General features: G+C 38.1%; 1 protein-coding gene across 1 annotated transcript; it reads right to left on the bottom strand.

Annotated features, from left to right (window-relative positions):
* Nucleotides 1-1022: 1022 nt before the first annotated feature.
* On the bottom strand, nucleotides 1023-20326 carry col28a2a (collagen, type XXVIII, alpha 2a). The gene is made up of 36 exons (XM_055032417.1): nucleotides 20214-20326; nucleotides 19941-20121; nucleotides 17935-18509; nucleotides 17467-17487; nucleotides 17313-17372; nucleotides 16116-16169; nucleotides 14493-14537; nucleotides 14378-14404; nucleotides 14245-14289; nucleotides 14092-14136; nucleotides 13792-13845; nucleotides 12606-12674; nucleotides 12426-12494; nucleotides 12258-12326; nucleotides 9222-9290; nucleotides 7958-8026; nucleotides 7778-7846; nucleotides 7025-7093; nucleotides 6842-6913; nucleotides 6697-6765; nucleotides 6549-6620; nucleotides 6240-6308; nucleotides 6041-6109; nucleotides 5879-5947; nucleotides 5729-5797; nucleotides 5570-5638; nucleotides 4775-4843; nucleotides 4578-4646; nucleotides 4412-4492; nucleotides 4240-4275; nucleotides 4123-4159; nucleotides 2994-3551; nucleotides 2647-2906; nucleotides 2325-2571; nucleotides 1632-1823; nucleotides 1023-1543 (listed from the first exon to the last, which is right to left on the bottom strand). The coding sequence occupies exons 2-36, from the start codon at nucleotides 20074-20076 to the stop codon at nucleotides 1536-1538; spliced, it is 3660 nt and encodes a 1219-aa protein (XP_054888392.1). The 5' UTR covers nucleotides 20077-20121; nucleotides 20214-20326; the 3' UTR covers nucleotides 1023-1535.

Raw genomic sequence — 20326 nt, 5'->3', positions numbered from 1 at the left:
CAACAGTTGTCGTGAACAATGGAGGGAGGAGAGATTTTTTTTTAAAACTCTTTATTACTATTATTAACATATACATTAAACATGTAATCGGCTTCAAATGTACATAAAATCTGAAAAACCTGATGAAGCCGATCTCAGCTGCTTCCATACAGACAAAAAGGAGGAAGGAAAATAACAAAATAAAACAAAAAGACATACATTAGGGGTTTTCCAGCAATTTCATGATGATTATCATATCATATAGTTCTGTATCTTGACCTTTGTTGGAGGGAGGAGAGATGCGCATTTTGTTGCTGACAGTCAGGAACTCTTTCTGTCAAGTCCCATTATTATTAGTGACTTTAGGCTTGTTTATTTATTATTACTAAGGTCAGCTACACTGTCGTGGCGGGAACTAAAGGAGAGACGGGAACTAAAACTCGAGCTGAACTGGAGTCCTTGAGTTAAAAGGATTTTCATAACATTTTATTGCTGCACAAATGACATGAGTGAAGACATTACAATCGTAATCCTTTTTTATTGTAACCAGTTTGTTTCTCTTTGCCACAAAAATAATGGGGAGAATATTAACTAGACTATAAAACAATAAAAAAAAAGAAATATAGTCTGAAATTCTCAATGTGTCTATGGGAAACCCATAGACACATTGATGTGTCTATGTGTTTCCCTTATGGGATGTGGAGAAAACTAAAGTGCATTAAGTCTGCATATAAAAAGATTGTACAAAAGCCTCCTTATGGTGTCAACCATTGATTTACTACTAGTTAGTTACTTTTTGTCTCCATGTTGTCCTTAATATTGTTTGCATGTTTAATTTAGAAAAAAAAAGTAAAAGCAGTTTTATATTGAAATCTTATGTTAAAGCTCAGGTGGTGCTTTCAGATCTCAAAAGTGTTTTGAGAAATACCACACTATATATATATATATCCAGCAAATATATATATATATATATATATATATATATATATATATATATATATCCAGCAAATATATATATATATATATATTTAAACCTGCTTCTGGCTTCATTTTCCTAAAATTTAGAGCAGCATTTGATAATCACAGATGCCTTTAAAAATCCCAAAAACATATTATTAAGAAAAGAATTAAGAAACCCAAACAGATATGTAGAAAAAATATATTACAGCAAATATCTCAACATGACTGTCTTGTTGGAAATATGTAACTAAACAGTTGGCATGGAAAGATGTCTGGCTCTGCATTTTCTGTGGTTGTCCCTTTAAATTTATGACGTTTATACCCTAAAAAAAAACAAATAAAATAAAAAGTGTTTTCTAAAATATCATGACAACATATTCAGTCCTGAGGTAAAAAAGTTGGTTAGTTTTGTCAGAGCAGGTTGGAGGATATATTTTCAAACTAATAATTTCTGAAATATATTTAATACTGAACAACATACACTTGTGTATCTGAGGACAGAAATGTTTGAAAAGTGCAAGAAAACTGGTGAATACAAGCGAGTAAACTGGAAATGTTGAGACTCCAGAATAATCACGTCTTTCCAAATTGTCTTCTTATCCGGCTGAAACAGAAACAAATATTTGGTTTTGAACAAAATAAGTAAAAGCCAGAACATGCCTGTTTGATTTGAAATCACTGACAGAGCTCACCTGTTTTTAAAAGAACACAAGTGTTCTTGCATTCATCTTCAGTTTCATAGCGGTTTTCATTCCCACCGCAGCCTCCGTACCAGAACTGTGCACAGGCGTTGGCCTGTTTGTCATAATACCAGCGGATTAAGTAGTTTCTGCAGGTTCCTTGGTCCAAAATGAGATTGCAGCGATGATCAAGAGCAGGGACCTCTGAAAAAGAAATGGGTCACTTCAAAAAATGACAAGGTGTGAATATTATGCTATACATGATTTGCTGAATTCAATTGAATTATAATATTAGCATAGCTGTTTACACAGTTTTTATATCTTAGTCGTTAAGGTTATTCCACAGAAGTATAATTCCCAAACAAAAAATTCTGTGGTAACTTGGCTTAGCTGGAGATTAGGTAATGAGGCTACAAATGTGTAGGTGACGCTGGAACATGTGATATCTTCGATGGGAGGTAAAGGCTTTAGCGTAATCAATAATGACTTTAACTCTAAGAGTGATATGACGGTTTTAACATTATGGTTTAGAGGATACCTGATGTCAACTATCTCTCAAATTATTAGAGTGGTTCTCTATTTATGGATAGGTAATCCTCCAAATCTTCACCATGCAGAAAGAAACTAAAATGCACAACAATAGCAACGAATAAAGCGACACACTTTTCTTGGAATGAGATTTTTGAGAAGAAATGCAGAAATCACCTTTAGGTAAGTCTGGACTCACTACAAGCTTCTGCTTAAAGTCTGACGACACGTTAGACGCTGGTGTTGACAAAGGTGATGAGGATACTGGTTCTGCTGCTGGTGATAAAACTTCCTCCGTGGATGCAGAACTTTTTCTTACAGGTGATGACATTGTGGCTTTGACGACATTGACTATAGATGTCCTGCTACCAGTCTGCACACGAGCCCTCAGGTCTAAATCTTCCCCATCGTCGTCTTCCTCTACCTAAAATCAAATGATACAATAAAATATGTTTCTTGTAGAAATATTTAGTGAGTAAAAAGTTCAGAGGACTGGTACCTGTAGAGGACGGTGATCAGCACTGATGGGCAGCGTAAAAGTGTCACCACGACCTCTGTTGTTGGTTTCTTTTTGACTTTTAACTTCCTTTTCATACCTGTTCCCATGTCCATTGTTTCCATAACCGTTGTTGTCAAACCTATTATATCCGTAGACATACCCTCCGTTGTTGCTGTTCCATGCCCCATTTGGTATGTGATTGTAAATAAGAGCGCCATTTTCATCTTCACAGAACTTGCTGACCAGTTTAGATTCCAGTGCTGAGAAGAGACAAGAAATGTGTCAATTTGGACTGTTTGCACAAACTGCAGGTAAAAAAAATATTGATACTTGACTCAAATCACCACCTGGTAGAGTATTGTAGTCATCAATCAGGTACATGTGTTCAGAGTCTGGGTCAGAGGCTATGAGGTTAAGTTCTCGTAGGAACTCAGCCTGTGTGGGATCAGAAGAATTAACTATTCCCAAAGCATACATCTCAATGTTTGCTGCATGAGCCTCTCGCACTGCTAAGTCAAGTTTGACAGGATCTCGCTTGTCTGTCTGACCGTCAGTGATGACGATGGCCACTTTTTGGACTCCAAACCGAGCGTTCAAGAAAGCCTCCTGAGTCACCTTCCTGATGGCAGTCCCTGTGTAGGTGCCCTCACCCATGTAGGGCATTTTTCGGATCGCTTCCTTTACGTCCTCCTTGGTCAAATAACGAGCCAGGTTGAACTCTAAAAGCACATCCAGACTGTAGAGAACCAGTCCGATCCTGGTGGAATTGCGTCCAACAGTTGTTCTGTCCACCAACCGAGTGACAAAGTCTTTGATGATCTCAAAGTTCTCAGGACCAACGCTCTCTGAGCTGTCGATGACAAACACAAGCTCCATCGGTCTTTCTTTGCACTTGATGCCACATCCTGAAATGCGGAAAGAAGAAAATTTTAATAAAACACAATTAAACTTGAATGCTTGTATTGTTTGTGCTGACTGGAAATATGATTTAAATTAACCTATCTGTCTGCAACAAATAATTCTCTAAGCACAAACCTGAAGGAGCCAAAAGTTTTCAAAAGCAAAACAACAGCCAGATCCCCTCTCAATCAAACAGCAACAACAGAGAAACAATTTGTGTCATTCTGTCTAGACTGGATTTTGTCATTTGTATTTGTGTGTGCTCGTTTTAATTTTCTGCAACATATTTTCTTTTATGCCTTTCCAGTGGTTTTACTTGATGTGTGTGTTTGCTCCACACACAAGAAGTGTCCTGTTGCGTTTACTGGTCCTCAATAAGTAAAACTTTGGGTTTTAGGTCCCAATATTGGGAATCAATACCGAGTGGAATCTGAGGTGTGTGGTTTTGTATTTATAACTCTTGTTTTTGGGCAGGTCATTTACATTATAAAAGCTTAGAAATGAGAGGGTGTACTTTCTTTCATTATGACTGTATTTACAGGATACATAAAAATGACATTTAAGTGACATTCTTACCACATATTTCTTTGATCATCCTAATAATGTCTTCTCTCTGTAAAAGGAAACAAACTTTAAGATCTGAACAGAGTTTTAGTTAAAAATAAAAGCTTTTGGCTGCTTTAGTTAACTTACCGTAAGGCCTGGTTCACCTTTGATCCCTGCTCTCCCCTGTCATTAGAAAACATAAGATTAAAAACAATCTTACACTGCTAGAATAAACAGTTTTATTTCCACCTATAACTAGAGGTGGATGAATGTCTGTATACATACATTTCATACAATTACTTTTTTCCCCATATTTTACCATTTCTCCAGGGACTCCAGGATCACCCATGTCTCCTTTTGTGCCTTTCATTCCCCTCTCTCCCGGTGACCCACGGTCCCCCTGACCCGAAGAACAACACATTTTCAGTATAGGCAAATAAACTGGATATTGATGAACTGTTAAAATATAAATGGTAATCCATTACTTTAGGTCCAGAATATCCTTCTCCTTGGGGCCCTCTGGGTCCAGTCATGCCTTGAGATCCTGGCTCTCCCTGAGATCAGATTTTAAATTAACTTAATTTAACTACAGTCCTCCAAACTTAGAACATAATAAATATAATAAAATTGGAGATATTCTGGAATACCATTCATATTGAGTTACATTAAGTAATTAATTTACCTTTGGACCTTGAATACCTTCTCCTGGGGGTCCAGCTGGACCAATTGGTCCTGGCCTCCCAATATTACCCTAATATTAAGAAGATATAAAATTTATGAATCCTGAAAAATATTTAGATACAGTATACTAGAACTGTATTCGTTTTATAATAAAAATATTAACAAGGACTCAGAAATGTAAGTCGATTCTAAAAACTACCCCACGTTTGAAAATGGACATATAAACAAATGTTCTGTGTCTTATTGACTTTTGCCCCGTCGAACCCGCGACGTCCGTGTCAAGGACTGAGGCCTAATTCTGACTAAATATTTAAATATTCCTTTGGCAGAACGCATTTAAATCCACTGGCTTCCTAGCATTGACCTGTTATTAAGGCGCCAAGAAAGATTTTCAGATAGAGTTGAGGTCAGAGGTTGGAGAAGCCTTTTCTATAGGATTAGATAGCTACTCCTAACCCAGTTCTGACATGAATTCTGATATGGGATATGAGTCACAATCATCACTTATCATACGTTTCAATGATGGTATGTTACCCGATCAACCCACCAAGACTTTGAAATTACTACACTTTGCAATAAATTCCATAAAACATTCTTATCCACATTGGCAGAATACATTTGTTTTATAATCTCACATAGGATTAACTATATCGTCCGTCTTATTCAATTTGACACTGTCTGAATTGAAATAAAAGTCAAAGTAAAGATAACTAGATCCTTTTGTTAATTTTCTACTTTGTGAAGCTAGTTTTGAGTTAGTTGTTGATGCAGCTGTAAGGAATGAGATGTTCCTTACTGGTGGTCCCAGTAAGCCCTCGCCTGGTTGACCGGGCAAACCTGGTAGGCCTCTAAAGCCAACATCACCCTGAAACAGAGATGAGGATTCCCATGAGGACGGCAGAAACACAAATCAGGGGAGGAACTGTTCAGATCACAAAACGTCATGGTGACAAACCTTTGGACCAGGAATTCCCACTCCCTCTGGTCCAGGCTCACCTGGTAACCCTGGCACACCTGGAGCACCCTGGACACACAAAATGAGGGTTTTTCTAAAAGTTCTGTTTGCAGACATTGCACAGTTTTATGTTTTGGTAAATGACAATACCACAGGGCCTGGGATGCCTTCACCCTTTGGCCCAACTGGACCCATTACACCTGTAAGACCTCGATCACCCTGATAACAGAAAAAAAACACTGATGAAAATTGACATCATTTTGTAGACAGCTCTGTGGAAAAGCATATCATATATTAAGTGATGGCATTTACCTTGGGACCAGGTAGACCCAGACCCGTTTCCCCAATAGGACCAGGAGGACCAGCAGGACCAACTTCACCCTGAACACAATGAAACACAAAAGCCAAACTGATTACTTAAACTAGCTTTTTCATTCCATCTTTGCCATCGGGTTTTATTTGACAGTTTCGTTCTTTGCTGCCAAAATCCATGTTCAGATCCCTATTCTACCTTTGGACCTGATATGGACCGTCCCGGCTGCCCCGACATGCCCTGTGGACCTGGAATTCCACGTTCACCCTGAAAGAAGAGAATTGGCAAGAGAACTCTGATTTAATTATGTATGTGTGAAGAAACATTTGTCCTGCCAACATCATTAAAAACTACATTTTTGGCTCTGCTTGATTGTATAGCATAAATCTTCACCAACTGCAAATTCATGATATTTTATCAGGGATGACAAGCAAAGAAATTCAAAGTTGTCAAATGTTTCTATCCAAATACAACAATATATTTGTAGTCTTGCGATATGTCTCTCACTTTTGGTCCAGAAGGTCCTGGAATCCCAGGAGGACCATGTAGTCCCCGAATCCCTCTCAGACCCTGGTCGCCCTAAAACAGAGAACACCAGGCATGATCGAAGTGAAATCATTTTTAATCCTACACAAGAATTAATAACGAAACATACCTTCTCTCCTTGAATGCCAATGCCTTGAGCTCCCTCGGGACCTCTTGAACCAGATAATCCAGGTTCCCCCTTAATTGAGTGAACAATGAGCTCTTTTAATAGTGGCCAAAACAAATGTAGTGACCCACTGTGCAACTTGCTTTACCTTCTGTCCTGGAGCTCCATCTTCTCCTGGAAGACCAGGCAGACCTCCTGGTCCTGGGGCTCCAGGTTCTCCCTACGATTTCAGTCAGATACATTTCAGATTTTATTTTCCAAATACGTTGGGAAATATGAGCAGACTTTTCATGGTGATGAAAACTTTAGTCACGAGTAGTGATTTAAATACCTTTGGACCAGGTTCACCAATGCCTCTTTCTCCAGGAGCTCCCTGCTCTCCTGGTAAGCCTTGGTCACCCTGAAAGGAAAATGTTATAAATACACAGTGGATATGGGATCAATCGGAGGTTTGCACCCCCATTAAGTAGAATAGACACCCTCTTGAAAGCTCAATGTGTAGAGTGGGGTAGAGTTTATCCATGTGGCGGCAACATTTTTCTAGTTTTAACAAAACGTATTAGTTGATTTAGTTCAGGAATCAAAATCAGAAATGTCCAAATCAGTGCAATATAAAATGGCTGATATGGGATGTCCCTGCTTAAACTCAACTCATAATAACTGCTGTGTCTGTAATATGTTTTCTGCTGCATTGCCAGCGAGCTGTAGGCCAATTAAAAATAATTACGGTCTCATTTTGTGGAACAGTTTGCTAAACTGCTGTAGATATACTCTTTGACTAATTTTTCTAGATTGGCCAGTGCTGGGAAGATTCACAATGTGTTCCATATTTTCTTTATTTACATTATAAATATATATCTGTGATAGGTTTTTGCTGTTTAGCTTTACATAACAGAAGCAAACAAAATACTGACAGCACAATATGAATGTTTTTCAAACTTTTTTTTTTAACAACTCTTTCTTTTTTTGTTGCACAAAGCAACACCCTGAAGAAGAGAATTGGCAAGAGAACTCTGATTGAATTATGTATGTGTGAAGAAACATTTGTCCTGCCAACATCATTAAAAAGTACATTTGAACAAACCTTAGCTCCAGATAATCCTTCTCCTGGAACTCCTCTGACTCCTGGTGGGCCCCTTGGTCCCTCGACTCCCTGCATAATAACATTGATTTAATTCTCAAAACATCATTCGCTAAAATGGGTGTGTTTCTTTTAGTTATAAGGTAGCCTTAGCAACATTTAATCAAATTGAATTGAGCTTACCTTTTCTCCCTGAATGCCCACCCCTGTCTCTCCAGCTGGCCCGGGAAAACCTGGAGGTCCCAGTTCACCCTGGAGGTAAAGCACCATGATTAAGACAATTCTTATCAGCGGTGGATGACTTACTAGTTTTTATGTACATTTCTGTCCTAAGGCGCATACACCATGGGATGTCCTGCCTCGGAAAACTGAAGGTTCTCCTCTCCAAAGTTTATGGTTTTGGACCAGTCTGCAGTTCTCAGCTGGAACTTATTACCACAGTTCAAAGAAGAAGTCTGACAAAAGGCCCATCATTGCTGAAATTCAAAGGTTGGACGATGGCACTCAGAGCATGCCTCCTAGACAGTTTTCATTTTAAAATAAGACACTTTTCCACCCTCAAAAATCAACTTTGCTAGAACTCTCTTTTTAACATAATGAACATCGTAAATATTTCAGAATGAAATGTTTAGCCTCTTAAGTGTACTCTATTTTATTCTCAAATTGTGACATCAGTGGAGGTGCAATCTTGCCTTGATTAAATAGTCAATAAAATAGTAACTATACTGCCAAATGGAATAAGAAAATGGTAAAATAAAAGTTGAGAATTATTTTTTTTGATAAGTTGTGGCATAAATTGATTCTATTAGCATTTTAACTCTTTTCCCTAAGTTCACATGGACTTTTTACCTTTTCATCAGTCTCGTTGTTGATACTCTTTACTTCATGTTGAAATGGAGTGTCCTTTCTGATTTATTATAAAACATATTATAGTCTGAAACTGTATCAAACAGCCAATCAGCTGGAATGTACTAATAGATTGAAAAGTTAAGAAGCCAAATTCTATACTTGGTTTCAGAATCATGTCTCAGAAAAATGTTAGTGCATGTAAGACTTTGAAACTAAAACATGCAGATAAACGGACCCATTTCCTTTATTGGATAATAATAAGTCAGAAAGGTTGCCAAGCACAGAAAAATACAATTGTAATATTTTAAATGTATTGCACATTTAAAATGTGACTAACTTTAATGACAAAGGTTCTTTTATGTGAATTACTATAGTTGTTTAAAATTACTAAGTCTTACAGTGCAGTTTGCAACAAGTTGTACTTGCTGCAACTTTCCCACAGCAACCAGATGTTAAAGGTGGTAAACAACCATCCAGCTTTGCTTTAATGTTATAGTAGAATATCCTGTAGCCTGTGGGATCTTTAGGGATTCCCCTTAATTTTCAGAAAGTGTACTGTTACAGTTAACTCCACTCATTAAAAGCATTTACAACCCACCTTGTCTCCTTTGATGCTTACACCCTGCTGGCCCCTCAGCCCCCTCGGTCCTGAGAGCCCTCGATCCCCCTGCAGAAAAATAAACCAGGTGAATCCCATCAATTTACATCACAGCATTTATAAATATGGCCATGTGGAAGCAAATGAGCTAAAAGTTTGTCCTGGTGGGGTAACTTAATGACTCCGTGTTAATTGCCTGTTCTTGAATCCTTCTGATTTAAGAACAGTCTGGATAAAAAGTGGGACCAGCATGGAAAACAGATTTTCTTAAAACAATTTTGAGACCAAGCTAAATCCTACTGGGTCTCATATCATTAGCCTGTTCTGAAGCTAAATTTACTAATATCCAATCCAACCTAGGCAATCTGTGTGAAATCCACACACAGACATTGTGGGAACATTTGATTATTTACAATTAAATAAAACTTTTACATTTCTTAATGGAAAATGTTCAACAATCACACACATATACTACTGTTAATTAACCCACAAATCGCAACAGTAAGATGGTAGCATTATTTTATAACAATGCACAATACTTCCCCTAATTTGTAGAAACTTTCTAAGTCATCTCAGTTCCTTTCTATGACTTTACCAGGTATTTTGTGGAACCTTCAATGTAATTTTCAGTGAATTATCAGATTCTGTCTTGGAACTGACAAATAATTTTTACGACGCTCACCAGATGTTTTCCAGAACTTAAAATGTACATTCTGAAAACTTGACAGAACCTTATTGAACCTTTCACAAAATCTAGCAGCTACATTCACCTAACTTACAGGTTTCTGGAACATACCAGGCGTTATCATGAAACTTTGGTGAAACTTGCTGGGTACCTTCAGGAACTGGGTTCAATTATGAAAGACACTTTCATGGATCTTCGGCTGAACTTATAAGTTGTGTTCTTCAAAAGTTTTATGAAAGTTCCTGCTAAATTTTCATGAATACTGTTCTGCATAGGCCTGAACCCCCTCAGCCAAATTATCAACAAGACTGGCTATGGATACCGACTCAAAAATGGGGCCAACATCAGTCACCTTCTCTACATGGATGACATCAAGCTGTACGCCAAGAGTGAGCGAGACATCGACTCACTGATCCACACCACCAGGATCTACAGCACTGACATTGGGATGTCATTCGGACCAGAGAAGTGTGGTCGGCTGATCACAAAGAGGGGGAAGGTGATCCACACAGAAGGAGTCTCACTCCCACAAGGAACAATAGCAGACATAGAGGACAGTTACAAGTACCTAGGTATACTACAAGCAAATGGCAACCTCGATGAGGCCACCAGGAAAGGAGCCACAGCTAAATACCTCCAACGAATAAGGCAAGTCCTGAGAAGCCAGCTCAATGGCAAGAACAAAATCCGTGCGATAAACAGCTATGCCCTGCCAGTAATCAGATACCCTGCTGGAATAATCAGCTGGCCAAAGGAGGAGATAAAAGCCACAGATATTAAGACTAGAAAGCTACTAACCATGCATGGAGGGTTCCATCCCAAATCCAGCACCCTGAGACTGTACACGAGCCGCAAGGAAGGAGGCAGAGGACTAGTGAGTGTGAGAACCACTGTCCAGGACGAAACAACTAAGATCCATAAATACATCAGGGACAAAGCCTCAACAGACAATGTGCTCAGTGAATGTCTCAGACAACAGGGAACAGAGGTTGAGGTGCCAGAGATACCATCATGGGAGGACAAGCCCCTACATGGGATGTACCACCAGCAAATAACCCAAGTGGCTGATATCAGTAAATCCTACCAATGGCTGGAAAAAGCTGGACTCAAGGACAGCACAGAGGCCCTCATCCTGGCAGCCCAGGAACAGGCCCTAAACACCAGAGCAATAGAGGCCCAGATCTACCACACCAGACAAGACCCAAGGTGTAGGTTGTGCAAGGAGGCCCCTGAGACAGTCCAGCACATCACAGCAGGGTGCAAGATACTGGCAGGGAAAGCGTACATGGAGCGACATAACCAAGTGGCAGGCATAGTGTACAGAAACATCTGTGCAGAATATGGACTGGAAACCCCGAGATCAAAGTGGGAAACACCCCCAAAGGTGGTGGAGAACGCCAGAGCTAAGATCCTGTGGGACTTCCAGATCCAGACAGACAAAATGGTAATGGCGAACCAACCAGACATTGTCGTAGTGGATAAACAACAGAGGAAAGCCGTTGTGGTAGATGTAGCAATACCAAGTGATTGCAACATCAGGAAAAAGGAGCACGAGAAACTGGAGAAATACCAGGGCCTCAGGGAAGAACTGGAGAGGGCCTGGAAGGTGAAGACCACAGTGGTGCCTGTGGTCATCGGGGCCCTCGGGGCAGTAACCCCCAAACTGGAGCAGTGGCTACAACAGATCCCAGGAACAACATCAGACATCTCAGTCCAGAAATGTGCAGTCCTTGGCACAGCCAAGATACTGCGCAGAACCCTCAAGCTCCCAGGCCTCTGGTAGAGGACCCGAGCTCAGAGGATAAGAACCACCCGCGGTGGGTGAGAAGGGAATTTTTTTATATATATATATATATATATATATATATATATATATATCTTTTAAAGTTGAAGTAAGTGCTTTGCTACCAGGTGTGCATTTCTGTCCTAAATGTTGAATGGATTGTCTTCTTTGTGTTTCAGGAGGCAGCATGCTGTGGCTTGCTTGGATCAGTTAGAAACAGAAACATTACCAAGAGACTCAGCATTTGAGCTGTGAATGAGTCAATCAATCAATGAGTGAGCTGGAACAACGGCTAATCATGACAGACTGGAGAATGGTTCTCTCTCAATTAAATTCCATCTTTCACAGTTGAAGCTTTTTAATATCTTTATGTCCTATATGATGTTCAGTCTAGAGTTTACTTCAATGGTTGATAACAACAGTTTTTCTTTGTGCCTTAGTTAGCTAACCTCAACTGAAAACATATTTTTATCAGTACAACATGTGAAAGTCACTGCATTTTTCTGTCATCCCTAAAAACAACGAGTTTTACTATTTTTCTATCTAATACGCAGCATTTCAAAATAACCTTGGGCCCAGGAAGTCCTTCTCCTTGGGGTCCTTTTTCCCCTTGCACGCCTTGTTGTCCTTGGGGTCCCTGTAAAGAAAGTAAAAATGTACATGTCACCCACACAGTAACAATAAAATGTACAATATTAGTCTCAAGCAGAGTTGCAAATTGTGCGTTGTAACTTACAGGAGGACCAGGCTCTCCCACACCATGAGGACCAGGAGGACCTGGTCGGCCCTGGAACCCCATGTCACCCTACGGATTAATAAAAACATATCAATTGACTCTCAATGACAATAACTGATCACAAATATTTGCCACATATTTGCCACAAAATGTTCATATAGACTACATATGATGACTTACTTTTGGACCAGGTAGACCAATACCAGTTTCTCCTTGGATTCCAGGAGGACCCAGTAGGCCTCGTTCTCCCTGGAATTAAAAAAACGAAACAGTTTAACAAGTTTTAAAAATATCTTTGAGTCTAAATGCTTGGCTTTAGATTCATTAATAGGTAACACAAAATAAGCAGTTAACCTGTTGACTGGAGTCGATAACAGTAAGGGTGTTTTCATTTAGAAAAAAAACATATCAGTCAGTAGCGAGCTGTTAATAACAGATTTGCACCATTTTAGAAGTTCACCAATTTAGAAACGCAAAATGCAAGCACTAATTTATGAATGACTGAAATATCAACACGTTTTACAGGCGGTAAATACATAGAAATGGAGGATTATTTACATAGACACAATAGGTATGAAGTACTGTGCATGTTAACTTTTACTTTGTCCTCAATATGCGTTTCACACAAGAGGATTATTGATGACACGCCACCTCTGACCTCCTGTTTCTGGGCATATGATTACCTGTTTTTCTGTACATCACTGCTTCATGTAAATGTGATTATGATTGACAAGTTTATGAAATACTCTCAGATAAATGAGATTGGGGGATATTCAATACAGCAGAAACTTATTTTCTGTATTTTCCCCATTTATTAAAAATGTAAATGTGACTGTGAGTAGTGTAATGATTTCAACCTTTTATGCTATAAAATTATATGTCATTATGCATATTATCAATAGGCTTTTATAGTATAATGATAAGTATTTATGAGGTATATTCAATCATACAATAGCTCATTCAATGGGGAGGAACAAAAATCATACAAGAAAACTTCTAAGACTCCAGTTAATCCTAATCCTAATACAGATATTTTTATGGCCAGACAGACCACACAGACTTCCCATCCAAGGCCGTAAAAGTAAGCCATGTTTGAGAGACTGACATTGCTGCAGGGACTTTTTTTTTGCTCTGTATTTAGTTTCAGGAACAGGCCAAAAGAGATCCTGCATTCAATGTGATGATTGTAGTAGTGAGTCAGGATGGGGGTAAGGAGGGTTTACAAGTGTTTTGCTTTGGGGTTAATACCAAAGTATTACAGCTTCAAAACTCTTGTTCAAACATATCATAAAAAGGAAATGCGGAGCAGAGGTTGCAACATATATGTGGGATGAGCAGAGTAAAATTAGTCAAATAAGAGACTAACCTGCTTTCCCTGAGGCCCCTGAGGTCCAATGTCTCCTTGTGGTCCTGGTAATCCCTGGGCAGAAAATCAAACAAGAATTTATAGAACGGTCAAAGTGTTTTCATTTCACATGTAATTTTTTTTCCATTACTAATACCAAGTAAAAATACAGTGAGTAATTTATTTTGGTCCATAATATTTCATTTTATAGTTCGAAGGGATACATTTATACCATATACATTTTATTATCATATTTTTTCAACAACAAATATAAGAAGTAAAGGACATAGAAAAAGTATTAGTGTCGTATGAAGTGCACACCTGCAAACCTCTTGGCCCTCTTGTTCCAATTGAGCCTTCTGGGCCCTGAAGCACATCATACAGACAAAAGAGTTAACTCAATCAAAGTGCAAGGAGAGAAGAAAAACAATCAGCAAACTGTACATTTAGCAAGTATCAACAACACTCTCATACCCTATCTCCTTTGATTCCTGGAGTGCCGCACTCACCCCTCTCACCCTGTGCACAAATTACAAATATTAAACATGTATGTATATGCATATATGGAAACGACTTTTCTCACATTTTTTTTGATTAATCTGAATACCTTATCTCCTTTGTAACCAGGCTTACCCTACAGATAAAAATAATCATTGATTTTAATGACAGGATGTTGAGTGTCAGGAAAATAATCCATTTTGTTCATGAGTTACAGAATTTACCTCAGTTCCTTCTCGCCCAGGTATTCCACTTAATCCTGCTTCTCCCTGATGAAAGAGAGACATTACCTTTGGTAATAACTGCTTCTTTTTTTTTAAATGCACATCTCCCACTGCATTTCATAATTTAACATCCAGGTTTTCTTTTTCCTTCAAGTATGCATCGTTTGTGATGTTCAACCTTTATTTTTTAAATTTCTGAGTGATAATGTACATAACATATAATACAGAGCATATCCAAAAATAGATAGAAACAGAACAGAAGATGTTCATCAAAATATGATAAAACAAAACAAAAAAAAAAAATCCACTTAACTTTAAATTGCATCAACAGATTGGCGAGGGAATTTTTAAGTACCTTAAACCTGCATTCTTTATAATGACCAACAGAGGGCGACTTCAGGAGTTTCAAATTTTAAACTCTAAATGTAATTTTTGATTTGACTTTGAAGTGCTGAAACTTAAGTCATACTAACTTAAATGTTCACATATTTTTGAAGTGGTTATGAAGGAATCTCTGAGTCATGAGATGTAATATAGATTTGTAAATACTTTTCTGTCTCTTGTAAAAAACAAGTTTTGAAAATGAGTTTTGTACGTGTCTTTAATGGATAGTTGTGTAAGTGAAGTTTTGTTAAAGGCTTACGAACGAATCTTCAAAAAGATCTTTATTTGTTTAACCAAAAACTGCCAGTAGTTCGAAGATATTAGCTAATCCCATATTATTACAACTTTATTTTAATGATTACTTTATTTTTGTAATATTACGAATTTATTTTGGTAATTTTATCAAAAGCAGCCCTATAATTAAATCATTGAAATTTTTTGAACCCTTAAAGCCTTTCCACATTGTCATTTTCATGTAGTTATTTACATAAGAAATATTAGTTGTTGGCGCACCAATATTTGTTGGTGCGCCAACAAAGATCTTCCAGAGAAACATTTAAAGAGAACCGAACAGGTTTCCACTCAAAGTAACAAGTACAAATAGAAAATTAAATGAATGGAGAATAAAATATGCATTCAAACAGGTGCAACATTGATTTTTGCACTGCTTTATTTTGATGTCAGTTATCTTATCTACAAATGGGAGATAAGATAACTTGGAGGAGTTGGAGTGGGTTGCACCACCACCTCCCTCCATTGGGGGTGGATATAATGATTGGCTTATTAGTAAAGGCCTAATTCTAAAAGGCAATTGGCTAAACCACAACAACATGAGGTTTAGTTTAGAAAAGAGAGTAGAGGTCTGCTGTGGTATTGGGCCCTGTTGGCATAATGTAAGCCAACTATTTTGGATCTATGATAAATAAAATATAAATCCAGGGAATATGTACAAGTAAAACATTTGCTATCAATTACCTTTTCACAAAAACTCATAAAAAAAATTATATTTAGTTTATTTAAGATCCATCCGTTCATCCATCCATCAACCCCAACACTTCCTTTGACTGGCAAGTAAAACAATTTTTTTGATTGACATCATACATAGTAATTTTTCTTCCATGGAACATCTTTCAGGTGTATAATTCTAATTATCACATCTTGTTAACAAGCCTTTGACAGATTCTATATGAGCTTGTTTTCACTGCCAGTTGGGGAATTTCCCAACTCAAAGCAACACACCTTTTGCCCTTTCTGCCCTGGAGCTCCATCATCACCGGGGCGACCTTTCTTACCCTGAGGAAAGGAACAAAATCGGGGGTCAAAATTCAGCGATTTTCTGTGTTTGACATTCTGTTCGTTTGTTGATAAGAGCTCAAATGGCTTTAACAATTGATGGCTTGATCCTAAGACCCATAAATTAAGTCATGAAGAGGATTTGCAAAGTGGAAGTTCGACTCACTCTAGACAGGTATTGTTGACAGCACTCTGTGACTGTAACAAGACACGAGCTATCTTATCCAAACACTGAGCGGTTTCTGGTCTGAGCTGCACCTGGCCCACAAATGCATCTGTTTCTATCAACCAGACATTGCTTCCTGGTGGTCATTAAACTAACGAGAGCAATTATGAGAGCCTCTATTGTCTGGGTGGAGGAATCTGAAGAATTTCTCTGAGGTGAGGGCACCTGGACACTCAGCTGTCAGTTAACCTCAGAGCTTAGCCATAACTGAGCTGTTTATTTAAGGAGGGGATGGGACTGAATTCGAGTCTAGTTAACAGTGAAAATAAGCATTCCCAATAATTAGATTACTGTGTCTTTATCATCCCCAAATGGCACAACAGGCTTAGCAGATAGAAAATAACGTTACAATACCAAAGCTTGTGTGTTAACAAGATTGCTCACGTCAACATAAACCTTGTGTGTCAATGCATTTTTAGTTAAAACATGCTTATTCTTTATTCATTGAAGTTTCAAACAGTAGGTTTAGTATCCAGAAATTTTCAGTAAGCGTAGCAATATTTCATAATAATATAATTCAAACAAAAATAATTAGCAAAGTGTAGCAAAGCTATTCCAAAAAGTTTTTGTTTTTTTTAAACTTCTTGAAGAAAATGTAACAGAGTAAATGTAGCTAGTTAGTATGTAAACGGTATTTATGACATTTGTGACATCTAATCAGACCGAACTTGACTGTTTTGCAGACTTTCTGTAAACAGTATTGGGACTGGAATTGCAGCAAAAGTCATTTCTAAAAACCATTGTCTGTAAGGAGTTGAAGAGAAAAGCACAACACACTTTTTAGAGTTATGAGTACACATTTGATAAATATGCACTACATTTTTAGTACATACATTCATAATAAAAAACACAAGGTTTAGGATCATAAAGAAAATAATATTTGGAAAAATGTGGCTTTTGTAAAGATAAATGCTCACCGCAGGCCCGCTGGGCCCTCGTTCTCCTTTCTCACAAGCACATCTCTGAGCCAAGGGACACTTGGAAAAACAAAACAAAACACATTTTAGTCAAATCTATCGACACTGCATCAAATGTACATTTTTCCTCAATTTAAATTGGGAATGTACTTACTCCTTCATCAGCAAGGCCAGTCTGAAATGAAAAAGTAATCAAGTAAAATGCAACGTTTTCAGGTAGAAAGTTATATTTACTCCACTCATCTAGATGATGTTGGTCACAAAAGGAGGAATTTGTCAGAGATAATTTTAAAATTGAAGGCACAAGTTTGTACAAGCCATGCAATCATAAAAGAAAAAAAGTGATGTAAATTCTACTTGTTCATACAAAGCAGTTGCAGAGCATATGAAATCTGTCTCCCAAGTGTTTGGTCAGATAAGTCAAACAGATTTTGTGTAGCTGTCGAGATCAACATAAATCTTGTTCTGGGTGGCACATTCTTTCATTTGTTTCTCCTGAGCATTGTCAAATACCTGAACATGCCTGTCCATGTGTACATTCTGGAGAGACGCTGGTTTAAACTCAATACAACCTTTTTTCTTTGTGTGTGTTGTCAGGTGACTGGCAAGAACTCGTACTCACTACTTCAGTGAAGATTGTTTGCAGTATGTCTTCGTCTTGCAGATTGTGGAGGAAGCGCGAGGCTGGGGAGCTGGCCAGCAGGCGGAGTTCAGCTATGTTGGTCGGCTCCTTGGCCGTCCCAGTGATGCCCAGAGCAAAGAACTTGATGCCCTGGTTCTTGGCATCAGCAATGGCAGAAAAAATATCCGGGTTTCTTGGGTGTGAAACGCCGTCTGTGAGCAACACCACCACTTTGATGCTTCCAACTCTGGATTCCTCCTGGTACATCTTTGTCATATTGGTGATTGCATAGGTGGTGTAGGTGCCATGTCCAATGTAAACTATAGGCCTGATCCGGTTCTTGAAGTTTTCGGGTCCCTTCCAGTCTTTAAAGGTTTGCTCCATGATAACATGACTGCTGTACTGCAGCAAGGCCACCCTGGAACTCAAGCTGCGGCCGCTTGGCAGCCGTGCTCCTTGGAGTCTGTCCACCATGTCCATTGCAAAACGCTTTTCCTGCTCATGATTGTCTTTCGCGCTCTCAGAACTGTCCAACAAGAAGGAAAGCTCCAGGCTGCAGTCTTCATCCAGGATGGCTATGAGGAAAAAAACAAAACAAATTTGCAGTAATAACTTAAGGTTTTTGCAGATTAACTAAACATGACTGGCAAATCCACCACTTAATGTAGCAGAGGCCTAGATAAACATAGAGTTATACAGCCGAGTAGATACTATAGTGTTTCAAAATATCCAGTATGGGAAAACCTTAAGGTGATTATGACTTTAAAATATTTTAGGATAACAAACCAATTTGTTTGATAATCTTTTAATAAAACTGTCATCAGAATGGTTTCTTGGCCATTTTATTGCACAATAAAAGATAGAAAATTTCACCCTATTTAACATGTTAAGATTCACATTTTATAAATTCTATTAACAATTTGCTGTTGATGTATCTGAGTTAAGTAAAGACAGACATAAAACAATCTGATGTACACAAATAAAAGACAATATACACCACAACTTAATTCGAAATAGTAACTAAAGTTTATTCATTTTAACATATATTAAGAGTTTGCTGATCTATAAGAAGCCTGAGGGAAGTGGTTTTACACTTAATTTAGGGCCTAATTTGACAGAAGAAAGAAAATGAAAAGTTGAATTCAAGGTCTTAGAAATAGCTTTCAACACCAGACCAACAATGGATTGCCTCACTGACTGATTGGACTGCACATGAACTTTTTTAGTTTGAGAAATGGCAGCTTTTGTTTTGGCTAGAATATCCACTTACTAGCTGTTGGTTTTCAGCTAAGATCTTTTTGGATTTCTAGATTGAGCTGTGGATTCAGAGTCTAGTTGCATACAAAGAAAAACCCTTCTCAAGAAGGCTGCCAAGTGAATAGAGGGGATATCAAATAGTCAAATGACTTCATGTAAAAAATAAATAAACATAATATATGATGCAAACAAAACCATTTGATGCTACTGGAAAATGATGGTCCAGTCTGACTGGGTGGTGCAGGACTTTAGTTTCAGCCTTTACAGCTCCATGGGAGACGTTGTTATTAGAGGCTGCTTAATCAAAGACAGGTGGAAACTGGAGATACGTCATCTTAGAGAGTATATAAAATAATGGATTAGTTAAATTTTTTCAAGTGACTGAATTGTTTTCCACTATAATAATCTCTATAAGTAAACAGACAGGTTCATGACATTTAAGGTGTAACACATTATTATTCAACAAAGAGTTAATGACTAATTATAGATTATTAAAGTCCTTTGAATTTCTGAATTAGCACAATTTCTTCCATATAATAGGAACTTTCTCAGATTTTTACATACATTCGAACATCTGAAAAATGAAACTATTATACTGACCTAAATGTTTAGATGGGACATTTTAAATACTAAATAATAAAAGGTCAAATCTGAGGTGTTTCTGAGGCCTACAACATAGATAAATGATATTGATGTTGTCCTGTAGCAGCTGTCTGAAGCCTTTTTCTGATTTTCATCAAATTTCTCACCCTGTCCATCATGGATGCTTGCAGCTATCGGCCTGGCTCTGGATTTCTTGTATGTTTTTCTGTCCTCGGAAAAGCCTTGAGCCCAAACGCTGGAGATTGATGTGACCAGCAGCACTGATGTGAAATAGGGCAGCATCCTGGCCCCTGAGGTGAGAGGGACACCTGATCTGAAACCAAACAGCTTTACAAATCCAGGTACATCAAAACATATTGGTAAGAAACAGCAAATTGCACCCTGAAAAAAGTATAACAATAATCTGCACAACAACTCACTCTTTCAAAGGTGTTCAATTTTCCAGTTCTTCTGCTTCCTGTCAAATTGCGAACTTGAGAGATGAAGCAGAGGGTCAGCACAGATTGTTGGCCAACTGTGCCCTGCGACGGCA

This window comes from Poeciliopsis prolifica, unplaced genomic scaffold, assembly GCF_027474105.1.
Source record: "Poeciliopsis prolifica strain line A6 unplaced genomic scaffold, Auburn_PproV2 SCAFFOLD007, whole genome shotgun sequence".
In the NCBI taxonomy this organism is placed as follows: Eukaryota; Metazoa; Chordata; class Actinopteri; order Cyprinodontiformes; family Poeciliidae; genus Poeciliopsis; species Poeciliopsis prolifica.
Note: the sequence above shows the minus strand (reverse complement) of the source record. Positions and strands in the feature narration are given on the sequence as shown.